Source organism: Phalacrocorax aristotelis, unplaced genomic scaffold, assembly GCF_949628215.1.
Source record: "Phalacrocorax aristotelis unplaced genomic scaffold, bGulAri2.1 scaffold_34, whole genome shotgun sequence".
Taxonomy (NCBI): domain Eukaryota; kingdom Metazoa; phylum Chordata; class Aves; order Suliformes; family Phalacrocoracidae; genus Phalacrocorax; species Phalacrocorax aristotelis.
The window spans coordinates 553,225-568,606 of NW_027441361.1; the positions used below are offsets into that span (position 1 = coordinate 553,225).

At 52.5% G+C, this 15,382-nt stretch overlaps 1 protein-coding gene and 1 long non-coding RNA gene across 4 annotated transcripts in view; one reads left to right on the forward strand and one right to left on the reverse strand.

Annotated features, from left to right (window-relative positions):
- The window catches only part of LOC142051435 (uncharacterized), a 175,215-nt gene that overhangs the window by 146,236 nt on the left and 13,597 nt on the right, over positions 1-15,382 (reverse strand). The gene's annotated exons all lie outside the window — the stretch shown is intronic.
- Positions 11,098-14,301, forward strand: LOC142051433 (forkhead box protein J1-like). The gene is made up of 2 exons (XM_075080566.1): positions 11,098-11,614; positions 13,501-14,301. Exons 1-2 carry the CDS (start codon positions 11,114-11,116, stop codon positions 14,299-14,301), a joined length of 1,302 nt encoding a protein of 433 aa, XP_074936667.1. The 5' UTR covers positions 11,098-11,113.

The following is a 15,382-nucleotide window of genomic DNA, read 5'->3' on the forward strand; positions in this document are numbered from 1 at the left end:
CCCTCCATTGCTTAGGAGCGTTCCCTCAACTTTCTTTTTTCCCCTCTTCCAACCTATGCCTGCACCTGCATCCAGCTGGCGGCCGGTCAGGAGTGCTGTTCCCCCGGGCTCGGTCCTGGGGCCAGATCTGTTTGATACCTTCCCCAACCACCTGGATGAGCCGGCAGTGTGCCCGCGTGGCCAGGAAGGCCACCAGCATCCTGGCTTGTATGAGAGATAGTGTGGCCAGCAGGAGTAGGGCAGTGATCGTCCCCCTCTACTTGGCAGTGGTGAGGCTGCACCTCGAATCCTGTGTTCAGTTTTGGGCCCCTCACTACGAGAAAGACACTGAGGTGCTGAGTGTGTCCAAAGAAGGGCAGCAAAGCTGGTGAAGGGTCTAGAGCACAAGGTTTAGTTGGGATCTTAGGAAAAATTTCTTCACAGAAAGGGTTGCGAAGCAGTGGAACAGGCTGCCCAGGGAAGTGGTGGCGTCACCATCCCTGGAGGGAGTTAAAAGATGTGCAGACGTGGCGCTTTGGGACAGGGTTTAGTGGTGGACTTGGCAGTATGAGGTTTACAGTTGGGCTCGATGATCTTAAGGGCCTTTTCCAACCTAAATGACTCTACGAGTCTATGATCTGCCTGTGCACTTTGCCCTCTCTGTGTCTAATAGGTTCCTACACCTACAAGCTCTTAAAGCAATAGCTTCTGGCTTCCCTCGTCCGGACCGACAGTTAAAACTCCTCTGGTGTCTTTCATTACCTTGCAATAATGAGATGTGCATCTCTGGGTTTGCACATCCAGTGATGCTCTGAGCACATCTCTGAGCCGGCTGCAGTGATAACTTATGTCTGCTTGTTACAAAGACGACACTGGCATGACTTTCTAGGCTATTTGTGTTTATTAGCTTTGACTTAGTCCTGAAGAGGCAGCTTCCACCTCTTTTGGGGTGCCACCCTCTAACAACAGCGTGTCAAAATCTAATGAAAACTCCTTTGGATTTTCTCCACTTGTGTCACGATTCTGAGGAGAGGGCCTTCTAAAACCTTGTCAAAAACAACCAACACACGCACCCACCAAAAAACCCAAACCCAAACCAACAAAAAAGGCCCTTTCGGTCCCCTTTTCATGAAGTCTGAGGCATGGAAAAATGCTTGTCATTTTTCTGATGGCTCCTCATTAGCTTTTATCCAGAAACTATTCAAGTTGTAGGCCCACATGAGCTTCTGTTGGATGTGGGTTGAGGTTAGAAATGCAGCTGGCTTCTGATTTATGAAACTAATTGACATCTTCAAAGGCAGTTTCAGCGGCTCACACAACTGAAAGGGCACAGAAGCTCACGATGACACACAGTAAAGCGTGGGAGGCTCCCTGAGCAGCCCTGATGAACTCAGCAGAGAAGAGAGACCCATTTTGCCAAATGACCTGTCTCCTGGTTCCCTGCTCTGTCAGGGTAAAGGATGCACCCCCCACTTTGCTCACATCTGGAGAATGCCTTCTCCCCAGAGACGGCAGACCATGCCACTTCTTGAGAGAACCCGAGTGTAACATGGTCAATGTTTGATGTTAAACTCTTTGTTCCAATCTCCTGTTTGTTGGGGTTGGGTTTTGGTGTTTGTTTTGTGTGATAATTGTGTTCTTTCATTCTGACTGTGCTGGAAAGGAGCTATTCGTAACACTCGTAATCGAGTCGAATCTGGAAATTAATAATGCCAGCTGAGTGATCAAGTGTATATGACAAGAATTTGTATGCTTTCTAAAAGCAGCAATGTATGTTTTCCTAGGGTGGTGGGTTGGTTTTTGGTTTTTGTTTTTTTCTAACCATCTTGATGCATTCTTACTGTATGGGAAACTTGATTACCTGACAATTGTGTATTGGATTTGTCTTAGGACGGATACAGGTTGAACTCGCAAAGGGGGGCAGCATGACTGAAACCTATCACAGAGGTGATGCTATGGTGTACATTGTTAAAATTCTTCTTAGTCAAGTGTTGCATTTCATGAGTGACGTAACAGAATGAAGCCAAAATAGAAAGTGATGTTTTGAAAATGTCAGATAGATTGTATTTTCTCCCACTAAGAAACAATGTCTTGTCTTTTCCAGTCATATCTCCTGGCACCAGTGTCTCAGTCTTCAGCTGGCAAGTGAATACACGCAGTCAGGGAAAACCATCTACTTATTTGGGTGTATTTGACTTTGACTGCTGGTATCAGGCTCAAAAGCCAGGCTCGCTAAGGTAGGTTTTTATGAAGCTGTTTTCAGTATCCCTCCCCATAATTCATTGGAAAGTCGGCGTTTAGCTTCTGCGCTTGTTTTCTTTCAGGCCAGAAGAATCCCTTCAGGACTGCCCCTATTTTGCACTGTGGTCACTGGACGCTGTAACAAGCACGACTGCTCCAAACCTCCTTCTGGATGTTGTGGTGCAGGAGCGCAGCCTAAGCTGGAGAGTTCCTCCTTCTTATCCACAACCTGAGCTGTGTTTTCACCCAAGCACCTATAATTTTGGTAGGTATTACACGGCTTTGAATAGTGATAAGCTTAAACCGAGCTCAAATGCCATTTATTGGTTCTCCTGTTCACTGTTTGTCACGCAAAAACCCAACCAAACCGAAACACCCCAACCCCCCACCCACCCAACTCTGGTGACGTTGTACTGACCAAGTGTGTGCTGTTGTGACACCTGCCTGACAGGCGGCTGGGTCTGGGGGTTGGGTGCTTCTGTAATGCAGCCCGTGAGGTGGTGCTGGTGATCAAATGAAATGACTCTGGGCTGAAGCTCAAAGCGCAGCACCTCGATAGCCCCGGAGGGAAAATCTCTACACTCAGTCATCGTTTTTCTAAAAAAGGCTGTAAAGTGATGTCATGAGGAGAACGGGTACTCAGTTGTACCTTTCCAGAGGTTGCTGTGACAAAAATGCAAACTGGTGCCACCATCACGGTGAGAGTATGGAATGTTGTCCAACGTTCGTTGTCTCTGCAGATGGCACGTGCCTGCTGAGCTCTGGAGTTGTTCATATGACGTGCAGCGGCTTCCAGAAGGAGGTGAGCTTTTACTGTATCTTTATGGAGAATGTCAAGAGATGGACCTTTCCTAAGCTTTCCATGGCGCTGCTTTCGGTGTCAGGGACCATTTAATGCTCCTCCTGCCCATCCACACGTGTAACTGCAATTGTACCCTACCAGTTTTATCAAATGTAATGTTTGAGGTCCCCTCTTGGGAGTGTAAACCCACCGTTGTCTCCTGTTGAAGCATGATCAGGGACTGAATGTCTAGAAAGGAAGAGAGCGCTGCTCTAGGAGCAGGAAGAGAAAGTCGGGGAAAGCTGTTCCTTCTCTCTCATCAATGAGTGCAACTGCCTGCGTGGTCCTGAGTTCGGGTTTTGATCCCTGATTACCTTGGAAAAGAGGACAGAACGGAGAAAAGGAAGCATCGTTCCCTCAGAACAACCTTCCCCCCCCGTCAGTCTCTCAAAGCATTAGGTTCCGTGCAGGACCTGACGATGGGGGTGTCTCACTCGGATGCGAGTGTCTGCGAACATCCGCTTGCGGGACTATACCTGATCGTTTGCTTCCAAGGCAGTGAGCTGCAGCAAACAATTGCTGTTGGCAGCTCTACCCGATGACTTCCCTGTATTTTCCCTTCATCGGTCGGCTTTGCTGCAGCCTCTCAAAGCAGATCTTCACCTCTGTAGCCTTTGCCTTGTGCTACAGGTGCCCAATTGACTCCTCTGGGACTGCCCTCTTGTTGCTGCAACACCTCAGTCACCTTTAGCTCGTGACACCCACCACCTTCTCTCTGCTTTATCCCACCGCAGTGACTTCACCCCCCTCCTTCAGAGGTTTCCCATTTGCAGGGCACCAACCTTTCTCTCTCCTCTGAAGGATTTCCATGAGAGATGCAGCCTTTGTGATGAAGAACCCATCTTCACCCAGGCAGGCTCCAAGCGAAATGCTGAGCGAGCGAGTCATCAGGCAGAGGAGCACTTAGTAGGAAGGGGAGAGCAGGCTTTCCCTGCCCTCATCTTCCTCTCTACTGGATTCCTCACCAGATCTGTGGGGGTGCGCTGGGGCAAAGAGCACTTGTGCACAGTGTGGTAGCTAACATGAACGTCTTGGCAGGTTGGCCTGGCCCATAGGCTGTCTCTTTTGCAAGCCTGATGTAGGCTCTTCCATTCAGATTGGGTGATCTGATGTCAGCTCCACGTTGGAAATAATTGGGAAATGCAGAAATTTGTCATACCCTTTGCTGAATTGAGACTAGATCATTCAGAGGCTTGTTAGGCATTTGAGCAGGAATTGCTTGTGAACGTGAGTAAGACAAATCTCAGAATTAGGGGCAAGAAGCTTGGTTTGGGGTTTTGTTTGCCACCGTAAGTTGTACTCGGTGTGTTTCCTTGTCTGAGACTGGTTTTCAGAAAAAGATGGAAATCTGATGTGTGTATTCGAATGTGTAGAAATGGCTTTGAATGTGATGATTTTATTTAGAAGGGAAAGATACTTCTGAATGTGCTTAAAAAGCCAAAGAAACAAGCAAACAAAAAGCAAAAGCCCTAAAAAGGAAAATTTGCTGAGGGCTCAGTCTTGGGACCCTTGGGACAAGAAGGACATAGAGTTGCCGGCGCGTGTCCAAAGAAGGGCACCAAAGCTGGGGAAGGGTCTGGAGAACAGGTCTCATGAGGAGAGGTTGAGGGACCTGGGGTTGTTTGGCCTGGAGGAGAGGAGGCTGAGGGGAGACCTTATCGCTCTCTGCAACTGCCTGACAGGAGGCTGTTGTGAGGTGGGGCTTGGTCTCTTCTCCCAGGTCACTAGCGATAGAACGAGAGGAAACGGCTTCAAGCTGCATCAGGGGAGGTTTAGGTTGGATATTAGGGAAAATGCCTTCACTGCAAGGGTGGTCAGGCGTTGGAAGAGGCTGCCCAGAGAGGTGGGGGACTCACCATCCCTGGAGGTATTGAAAAGACATGTAGACGTGGCACTTGAGGGCACGATTTAGGAGACATGGTAGTGTTGGGTTGACAGTTGCACTCAATGATCCTAGAGGGCTTTTCCAACCTTAATGTTTCTATGATTCTATGTTTCTATGATCATTTCACCTGGAAGAAGTATCAGAACACCAGCTGCACTCAGCTACTCCTTAACAGTGCACGTCTGTGCCTGCCTGTGCTTTGCCCTTCTGAAGGATTGCCACGGCATTAGAACACAGTGTTTGAAGCGCCTAAAACTGAAACCTATTAGAACATCAATGTTTCACTTCTTTTCTGTCGTTTTGGGAAATGACAACTTAATGTTTGGGGTGTCGTAACTCCTTCATGTCTTCATAGCCTGGAAAGCTGCTTGATCTTGGCTTCACTGTTTCCATGCAAACGTTGCAGAGTTCTGTTTGTTCTGTCCCCTTCGCGCATTCCTGATGGCAAACTTCTCTGCACCCCATGTGCCATGGGTATAAGCAGGGCACGTTGCTGGGAATAGTTAATTGGAACGCAGTAAATTGAGAGGGTAATGTAGAGGCATGCAAATAAAGATTAGAATTAGCCTTTGGGAAGTTGATGTGTCAGGGGAAAAATTCCATGTGCTCCTCAAAGCAACAAGCAGCCCAGCCTGTGATGCCTGAGTGAGTGTAGAGTTAGAAACAAGCACTTACTGTTGGTGGTTTGGATGTTGAAAGCAGGTAGGATTCTCCTTTGATTTTGCCTGTTACTTTTAGGAGGAGCAGTTAGAGGCGGTCTTGTCAGCTGCTGCCCAGACAGGTTCTGTAGGGCTTCTGACTGGCTGCATTAAGCTTTGGACATCTAAAGGTAAGACTTGTTATGTGGTTTTTATGTTGCATGGTTTCTTCGTTTGGAATTCTTGATTCATTTCTTTTTTGTTCTCTCTTTTTAAAGAGCAGGCAAGTTCTGCTGCTAATTTACAGTTGGCCCTTGACTGGACGTGGAGCAGAGTGATCTATACAAAAGGCGCATTTGAGCAAATCTGTGAGTACTAGTGCAGCCATGCTGCAAACCTAGAATCAGTCTTTCCAGTTGAGCTTATTCAGTGATCTGCTGGTAGATGGTCTTGCCCGCAGATCTGGAAGTGCACTTTGAAACTCTGAAATGGCTCTGTAGGCTAACGATTTCATACTTGTTCTTGAAAAGGTGTTGCGCTGTTTGACGGCTCCTGCAGCTCCACTGACCCGCAGAGGTTACAGGCTCTGCAGCACCGCCAGTTGCTTTTGAGCAACCTTAGCACAGTCTTAAACTGTTTTCTAACAGAGGCACAAGAGCTCGCTGGAAAAGGTTTGTCACAGTATTTCTAACTCTCTGGTGTGTCTTATGAAGATTTGGAACGATGCTGGGGCTGTAATTGTGGAAAGAGGAGCTGTTGTTGGTTTTGCTGATTGGCAGAAAGTCAAATGTAGCGGGGAGAAGGGGCTTAAATGGGAGGGGTTGGGGCTGCCACTTAACGCGCGTTGAGTTCAGGGCACGAGTTTGTTGGGGAGCTCGTGCGAGTGGGTGGGGAGGCTGCGTTCAGCAAGGAGCTGTGCAAGCACCCGGCTTGAAATTACAGCAACGGGATGTGGCACTGTGACAAATACTCCCTTTGATTGTCAGCTAGCAGTGCGTAATTGCATGCAAATATTGGGCTGGAAATTACTAAAATCAGAGAGGAAGCCTAAATGAGTAACATGTGAAGTGAGTTGCATGAGTTTCTGTAGCTGTTTCTATTAGAACTTGTTCCTGGCATATTGAGAAGAAAAGAGAAAATCCCTTTGCTAGAGTAAACCTCTCTGCTACGTGAAGAACAAGTGCCTTATCCATGAGTGGATTTAGTAGTTCCGACTTCACTTTTTTTTATTAAACCTTTAGTGAATCTTCTTCTTTGTAGGGGTTGCTTGTGATTGTGGGCTTTTTCTTCAGTTAAGGAAGTGATACGGAGTGAAAAATGCACAGGCAAAGATTCCTACCGTGTTATTTTTCTACTTTCTCTTTAGTGCAATGAGGGGAGTTTTATAAAAAACAAAAGAAATTGCACACCAACAGTCCTCTTAAGCTTCTTTTCATGTTTTGCAGACTTGACAAATAAGCTGGCGGTGACCAGCCTCGCAGCTTTGTATGCACGAGTGGTCCTCTGGTTCTGTGGGTCCCGTCTCCTGCCAGAGGGCTCAGGTAAGCCTAAACTGTCACGCATCTGTAGCAGTCGGTGCTTCCTATGAACACGTGCTTCCCCGTGGTTTTGTCAAGGCTTCATCAATACCAAGTCGTGCCGGTTCAGTGACAGCGGCTGCTGAAGTTCTGCTGCTGAAATTGAGATTTCACTGTTTTTGCAACTCCGTCGTGTAGAATGATGGAAGCAGTTTCTTTCCAGGGTGTTTCTCAGAAACAGCACTAAGCCTCTGAGTGAAGGAGTTGCTCGTGCCCACAGCTTGAAATCCTTGGGATTGTAAACAAGTAACTCCTAAAGCACCAACACGGGAATGCTTGATTTTACAGTAAAAGCCTGACGTGCGTGTTTTGAACTTTTTACGGATTGTTTGAGGAAAAAATACACCTTGGAAATAGTTCACCATTTGGATGGGTTATAAACCCTATTGTCAGCCTTAACTGTCTTACGCATGTTCACATGACATGTTTAAAAACCCATTCCCTTTGAGAACTGGGGGGTTTTTTTTAGAGTGAACTTCAGCTGACACTACATGTTCTGGATGCTACATCACCTGTAAGCTTGAAATGGCACTTAGGACAAGGAGGAATTGACTCCTGTGTCGTAGGTCTCTTTTAGCAAAGGCAGAAGGAGGATGGGCTTCTTTCAAAGTCGGAGGCTGGCCTGTGCTTTTGATGCTCAGCTTGTGTGTTCTTCTGTCTTTTTAGTCAAAAACTGTAGGTTGAAAATGTGATATGACTTCTTTAACTTACTTCTTATTTATTGCCTGTAGGTGATGAGATGCGTTTCTCTAGACCTTTCTACAATTATCCTCTGATTCGGAGCTACTACGCTGGTCATCGACAGAAACTGGAGCGTTTATCAAGGTAGGACGTGCAGGAAAGCTCTAGAGCAGTTCCGCTGCAAATTCAGAAGCGGCAGCAAGTGGCTGCCGGCGAGCGCACGGCGATGGAGAGGAGCCGGGAGGAGGCTGTGCCCATGCAGCGTGCTGCGAGCAAAGCCACGAGCATCCTCCGCCGTGGCTCAGGAGAGACGGGATTTTGGCGTGGGTGATGCCAGCGCTGCCCTCGGCCACCCAGCAGGGACGAGGGGTGGGCAGGAGCTGCCAGTGCCGGCAGCGTGGCGTGAAAAGCAACGGCCCCTTGCCTCGCAGGGCAGCCCCTTGTTCCAGGGATCCACCCGCCAGGGATTGAAGGAAGGAAACCAGATTGCTGCTTACGGCTTTGCTTTGAGCGTGTTTTGGATTTGAAGAGCGCGTTTAATAAAGGGTATCTTATGTCAACAAAGTGTCCGGAGTCGTTCTGTGGTTACAAGGCGAGGGCAGTCGGGGTCTTGGGGGCTCGGTGGGTGGAAACCCTTTCTGGCTGGGAGCATCCACCCACCCGTCCCCCTGCACCTCCCCAAAACCAGCCCAGCTGCTTCAAGTCTCCTAAACACTTCCCAATGTCCCTTTCAACCCGCATTACCGACCCATCCTAAATCCTGCCTCCTCCGAGCCCTGCCAGGATGGAGAAGGTGCAAATGCAAACGAAACCTCTGCAGGGAGAGCCTGGCCGGGGGTAGCGGCAGCTTCCTGGTGCGGGGTGCGGGTGGCCGGGCAGTGGGCACAGGCGCCGGGGCCCCGGCACTGCGGGGACGGATGAGGACACCCAGAGGGGACCTTTCCTGGAGGGGAAGGGGAGAAGAGGAGCGCTGAAGAGAAATCCCTCCAGCGCCGGGGAAGAAACCTCGTGCTGGGAGCTGATGCCTTGAAGGTGAGAAGGGCTGTAAGGGGGGGTTATAATTTGGTTTTAATGGAGGGGCTGATGCGTGGTGGGGGGAAGCACCTTGCGGCAAGTGGGGTGCTCGCAGACAGCCCCACCCTGCGCAGGGGGAGGGTGGGGATGGGAGCGCTGAGGCCTGAAGTGCTTTGCTGCAGGCTGCTCTGGAAAGCCCTCGAGCTCTTGCTGCCTTCAGGTGTGTTTTTGCAGAGGCAGGCCCTGCTCCCGAGGGAGGTGACTTGTTAGAAGGGCAGCAAACTGAGGGTTGGGGTTGGTTTCTGGCTGTCGGTCTGCTGAAAAGGGAGATAGAGATTCCCGCTCCCCTGGGAGTCGCCTCCTCCCTCCTCCACGGCTGGTCCCAGCACCCGCCAGCTCCCAGCCTGCGGCCGCTGGGGAAGGGCGCGAGCAGAGGGGACTCTGCCCGTGTGCTGGGGAGAGGGTTTGACCCTCCCAGCTCGTCTGGCCCAAACCCCCGGGGGTCCTGGCAGGAAAAGCCCTTGTTGTCCGCACCACTGGTGGCAGCAGCAGCCCCCGAGAGCGGGTCTGGCCGCCCCCCTGCCCCTTGCTCTCAGGGGTCCTTCCCCCGTGGGGCAGTGGGCAGGAGGAGTGCCTGGTGGTTAAACCTTCCCGGAGACACCCCGAAGCCCCCCACCCCGCAAAGGGCAGGCCTTACAGTGTAAGGGGAAAGCAAACGGCTTCCCTTGGGTTTCATGGCTGCTCTTGGCCCCCTCGGTTGGGGTGCTGGGGGTCCCTCCCTGGTCTCTGTTAAAGCCCTTGGGCGGGCAGTGGTGGGGCTTGGGGAGTTCGTAGAGAGACATGTGTCTGTAATCCTTCTAATTAAATAAAGGCAGGCCCCATCCTTGAATCTGGGGCTCTACCAGCCCCCCTCCCCCCTTCAGCTTTGCCCTGGTCACTGTGGGCTCCTCAGGGTCACAAGTGGAGGGGGGTCCCAGGCAGGAGGGAAGGGCTGGGGCTGCCCCTGCACCAGCCCCACGGGGGCACCAGGATGTGGGGTTTGGGATTGCTGGGGATGGATTTGGCACTGGGTGCGGGGTACGGTGGGGTCCCGCATCCTCCCTGCCACCTCCCCGCGTACCCCAACCCTGCCCATCCCCACCCCGGGGCTCCGTCCCTCAAATAGCCGAGTCTCAGCCCAAACTGGCAGGTCCCCTCCACCTCCCCATGGCCATGCGAGGACCAACCGCAGGGCCAGGAGCTGTGTTATTGTTATTTTTGTTGTTATTTGCATTCCCTCCGCCGCTCCCCCCAACCACTGCCGTGAGGGTTTCTGGGCTCTCCCTTACCGGGGGCACAGGAATGTGCAAGGGCTGGGTGGTGACACTGGGGATCAGGCATCCAAACAAGCTGTCGCCCCGCTGAGCCTTATTCTGGGGGGAAAAGCCTGTTTTGAGGGAGCAGAGCGGGTGATTCCGCTCCACCCACACCCCCTGACTGTTGGTCGCAGCATCATTCGAATGACGGAACCCTCGGCCCCAGCTGCCCCAGTGCAGCCGGTGCTGGGCTCCTCGGCCTCGGGGGCCTCTCCTCGCCCAAAGACACGCGAGTTTGGGCTCACAGCCCGGCAGCGAAGCCGGACACCACAGCCCCAGCCCGGGAATAACGGACGCCTGGATCCACCGGCTCTCGCTGAGTAAGGGTGTGCTTGGGCTGGGCCTGTGCCCCCTCCCCGGGTTGTTTTAGGGGCGCTAGGTGAAGGGAGAGGCAGAAAGAGCAGGAAACCAAGGGAAGCTGGTAGCAGGAGGGGAACGTTAAGATATTTTGGCGAGGTGGTGTAGCCTGAGATTTTGTCCTGCTAGCAGCAGGTGGGAGAATCATTCTTGCTTTGCGGGATGGCAGGGCTGGATTTTGGCTGTTTGAGGGGGGTTTGGCTGTTTTTATTCTTTCTTACTTTGGCTGAAGGCTTGTTGGGCAGCACTGGCCTGCTGGGGTCTGGGTGACACCGTGGCACAGGGGTTTGAGGGAATTTCCCTGAGTTTGGGGCTGCTCAAGCACCCTGGGGGAGGTGTTGTGGCTCCGGTGCGCAGCACCCTGGGGATGGGTCTCGCCCAGCGGCACCCGGAGCACCCAGGGCCAGCCCTGCCCGGGTGCCGGAGAGCAGCTGCGCTTCAGGGAGCTTCAACCCTCTCCCTGTTGCTGTTGCAGGATCTGCCCCATCCCCTCCCTTCCCTTCACGTGCACCCCGTGAAAGCAGGAGCTGCCGAAGTGCCGAGGCATGGCTGAGGGGTGGCTGCGCTGCCTGCAGGCAGGAAAGGACGGAGGGCCGGAGGGCAGCGTGGGGGACTCAGACGACCTGGACGACAGCCTGACCAGCCTCATGTGGCTGCAGGACTTCTCAATCAGCGCCTGCATGGGCAAGTCCTCCTGCTGCCCCAGTGACCCGGACCCCCAGGACTGTCACAGCATCCCCAGCTCTGCCGCGCCGTGCTCACCCCCGGCCGCCGACCCGGCACGCATGGGCATGCCCCACACTCCCTGCAAGCCCATCTCCTCCTCCACCTTGAGGACGGCGCACCACCCCATGGCCGCGCACCCTCAGCTCGTGCAGGACATTGACTACAAGACCAACCCACACATCAAGCCACCCTACTCCTACGCCACCCTCATCTGCATGGCGATGGAAGCCAGCCAGAAGCCCAAAATCACCCTCTCCGCCATCTACAAGTGGATTACTGACAACTTCTGCTACTTCCGACACGCCGATCCCAACTGGCAGGTACGAGATTTGGAGACTTCTTGCCTTCTCCCCTCTCCCCACGGGGCTGGGGAGGGCTTTCCACAGCCCCCACGGTGCAAGGCAAGGTCCCGCGGGGACGCTGGATCCCGCTGGCAGGAGAGCGATGCCGGCAGCCGGCGGGGAAGGGCTGTAACGGGAAAGAGCTTGGGTGTGCAGAAATGACACGGCCACGAGGGCGGCGGAGGGAAGGAGCCATTCTAGGGCAGAGCCCGGGGCCGTGTTGGGAGCGGGGAGGTACCCACCGGTCTGCTGGTCCCTCTGGCTCCTCTTGGTGCTGGGGCGAAGGCGTCTCTGTGCCCAGCTCCACCTTCCTGGCGCTCTCGTGGGGTCCCCAGTCCCTCGGGGGTGAGCACACATGAAATCGCCAGGCCGAGTGCCTCTGGGGGCTGAGGAGCAGGTGTAGGAGAGGGACGGAGCCGACCCCCAGGCAGATTGTTGCGCAAATCCCTCGCTGCGGAGGTCCAGAGCAGAAATGCTGCTGCTTTCCAAGCAGGGCAGAGGGCAGGTCTCCTGACCCCGGGACAGGCAAAGGAGGCTCCATCACTGTGACGAGCCGGTGAGGCCTCAGAGGGAAACCCAAGAGAGGTCAAATAGGGCTGCTGTCCCCAGCCAGCACAAGCGTGCCCTCGGGGGGCAGGGGCCAGCTCCCCCACGCTCACCAGCTCTGGGGACAGCCTGAAGCACAGGGGCTTTTCCCAGCCACCTTGGCTCGCTGCCCTCCTCCGGCACACGACGGGACCTCCGGCACGGGGGGCTTTCTCGGCTGTGGCAGGGCAGGAGGGACCCGGGAGGCTCGTCCCTCTGCTCGGGTTATTCGCAGCCCGCGCCCGCAGCACGCCAGCGATCCCGGCAGCGGTGCTCGCCCGGGCAGGGCAGGGCGACGGCGCTGCAAACCCCCTGCCCGGGTGCTGCCCACCTTCTCCCTGCGCAGGGCGGTCGCCAGCACCTCTGGCAGCCCAGTGCTTTCTGTTCTTCTTTTTTCCTTTTTTCTTTATTCTTTTGTCTTATTATTATTCTTTATTCTTTTTTCTTTTCTTATTTTTTCTACTTTTTATTTCTCCTTTTTCTTTTTTCTTTTTTCTCTTCTATTTATTTTTTCTTCTTTTTTATTTATTCTTTATTCTTTTTTATTTTTTTTTCATTTTTGTTTTTTCTCCTTTTTTTTTTCTTTTTTTCTTATTGCTTCCCTTGCCTCCCTCTCTCTTTTTGGTCTCTTCTCTACTTTTTTAGGTCTCTTCTCTCTTCGGTTTGGTCTCTTCTTGGCTGTGTTCTCATCCCCTCTCCTCATTCCCATACATGAAGACAGCCTGGAAAGGTCATGCCACCTACTCTGGGGGGAGATGATGGAGATATCCCTGTGGGAGCTGAGTGCTTTGGAAAGGAGCCAACACACCCGGGCTTCAGCCCGGAGGAGGGGTTTTGGGGGTGGGGGGGGGGTGCGGTGTGGGTGTGCGCATGTTTTTCAACAGCTCTAAGTGTTCAAGCCTTGGTTTTCCTCTTCAGCACTATGGGTTATGGATAAATAAGCATAAAGGTATCTAGGCAACATTACAAAAAAAACCACCCACCTCTACCATATCCAATCCCTTAATCCAGTCTTAGCTTTGTGGAGTCCAACGCTGGGGCATTTACCCAATAGCTGAGTTTCCTTTCGAATTAGTCACATCACTCCAGGCACATTCAGGGCTTCAGAACCACTCGACTGAGGCTGCCTGGCCTATGGTTTCCCGGGTCCTCCTTCTTCCCCTTTTTGAGGATTAGAGTGACATTTGCTTTCCTCCAGTCCTCGGGCACCTCTCCTGTCCTCCACGACCTTTCAAAGATAATGGAGGTTCAGCCTTGGTTTTTTCCTGTTTTGGGTCTAGAACTCCATCCGACACAACCTCTCCTTGAACAAGGGCTTCATCAAGGTGCCCCGGGAGAAGGGCGAGCGAGGGAAAGGTGGGTTTTGGAAGCTTGACCCCCAATACGCCGGCCAGCTCAAGAGTGGTGCCTTCAAAAAGCGGAGGATGCCCCCGGTGCAGATCCACCCAGCTGTCACCGACAGAGCCCAGCAAGAAGCACAGAGCGTCGCCAGCCCGGCCACTTCAGCTTGCGCCTCCAGTAACAGCCTCAACGTCAGCGTGGAGCTACAGCAGCTGCTGAAAGAGTTTGAAGAAGTCACCGGTGACCAGAACTGGAACCCAGCGGATGGCAAAGCAGGGCACAAGCGCAAGCAGCCCTTGCCCGAGCAAACGGCCAAGGCACCTCGGCTTTCCAACCCTGCCTTGCTGACCCAGGAAGAGCAGACTGAGCTGGCATCACTGAAAGGCAGCCTTGACTGGGAAGCCATCCTCAACACCACCCTGAATGGAGACTTCTCCACTTTTGGGGACCTGGAGCTCACGCCTCCCATCAGCCCCATAACACGCGACCTGGACTTGATGCTACACGGGCACCACATCGCCTCTCCCCAGGGGCAGGAGCACGTCCTCACCGAATCCAACCACGACAACCTGGACTTTGATGAAACCTTCATGGCCACGGCCTTCCTGCAGCACCCCTGGCACCAAGGGGCAAACGATTACCTCTCCAACTCCGGCAACGTGGAGGAGGTGTTTGAACTCAGCGACGGCTCTTTGCCAGCAGATGTGAGCGACTGGAGCAGTCTGGTGTCCCTCTTATAAGGGGCCAGTCACTCTCCAAAGCCCGCACAGGCTTTAGTAGGATGCTCCCCCAGAGCTGCTGGGACTTACAAGGGACAAGAGTTTCTAGAGACAGAGACATTCACAGGGACTTTTACCAGCTTCATTGTAAGATTATTCACAGAAACACCGCGGGGAGAAAAAACCAACACCACAGGAACAGCTTGATAGAGCTTTAAAGGCCACGTCAGAAGTCTCTAGTCCGTGAGTTTCCTCAGGAGAAGAAATACAACACTGCTTATTTTTTTGCTTTTAAAGGAATACATGTGAATTGTCTTTTTCTTTTTCCCCGTGGCAATGGACACGGCCTACGTTCCTTCAGGGCTAACAGAGCACCCGCTAAATCCCATCCAAGACATGAGATCCTGGTGGCTTAGGGCTCGATAGACTAAGTGCAATTTTCTCACCCCTTCGTCCCTCTGTTTCTCTCTCTCTTTTTCCTATTTTCTGCCTAGGGTAGGTCATAGGTATAGTGTGATAATTAGCTAGCAAGTACGTAGAGGTCCCTTCTAGATCCTCTGAGTTCAACCTCCCTCCTAGGGAGGTTCTACCTAGGGAAGAACAAAAGGTTTATAAATTCAGCAAGTCTGCTTCTTTAGATGTTTTTATAGAATCTATTATCGATTATATATTCAAAGGAACCTGTATTTTTAGCACTAGAATTTCCTAAGAGTGGGGTTAGGGGAAATGCAGTTTGGGAGTTGGTTTATATTTTCATTGTTTAAAGGCTTGTGTTCATCGTTCTGTAAACCAAGACCAGGCAAGGGAGGATTCCTGCAGCAGCAGCAACAGGTTTCATCAAGGGTCCCGGAATTGTCCGCGATAGGTGAGGAGCAGCGGGGACGGGGTCGCTCCCACAACTGGCTTTGGTATTTTTTCTACCCAAACCCCTCGCTGCCGTTGCCAAGGGGTCTAGACCACCATAAACCCTCTCTGCCTTTCACTAGCTGACGTAGGCTGGGGACAGTGTCCCGGGGCTGGGGAGCAAGGGTCATGCCTCTTGCGGGTTTTGGGGGGGGTCACTGTAGGTGTTGGTATCTGTATTGCTGATGCTTCTTTTTAT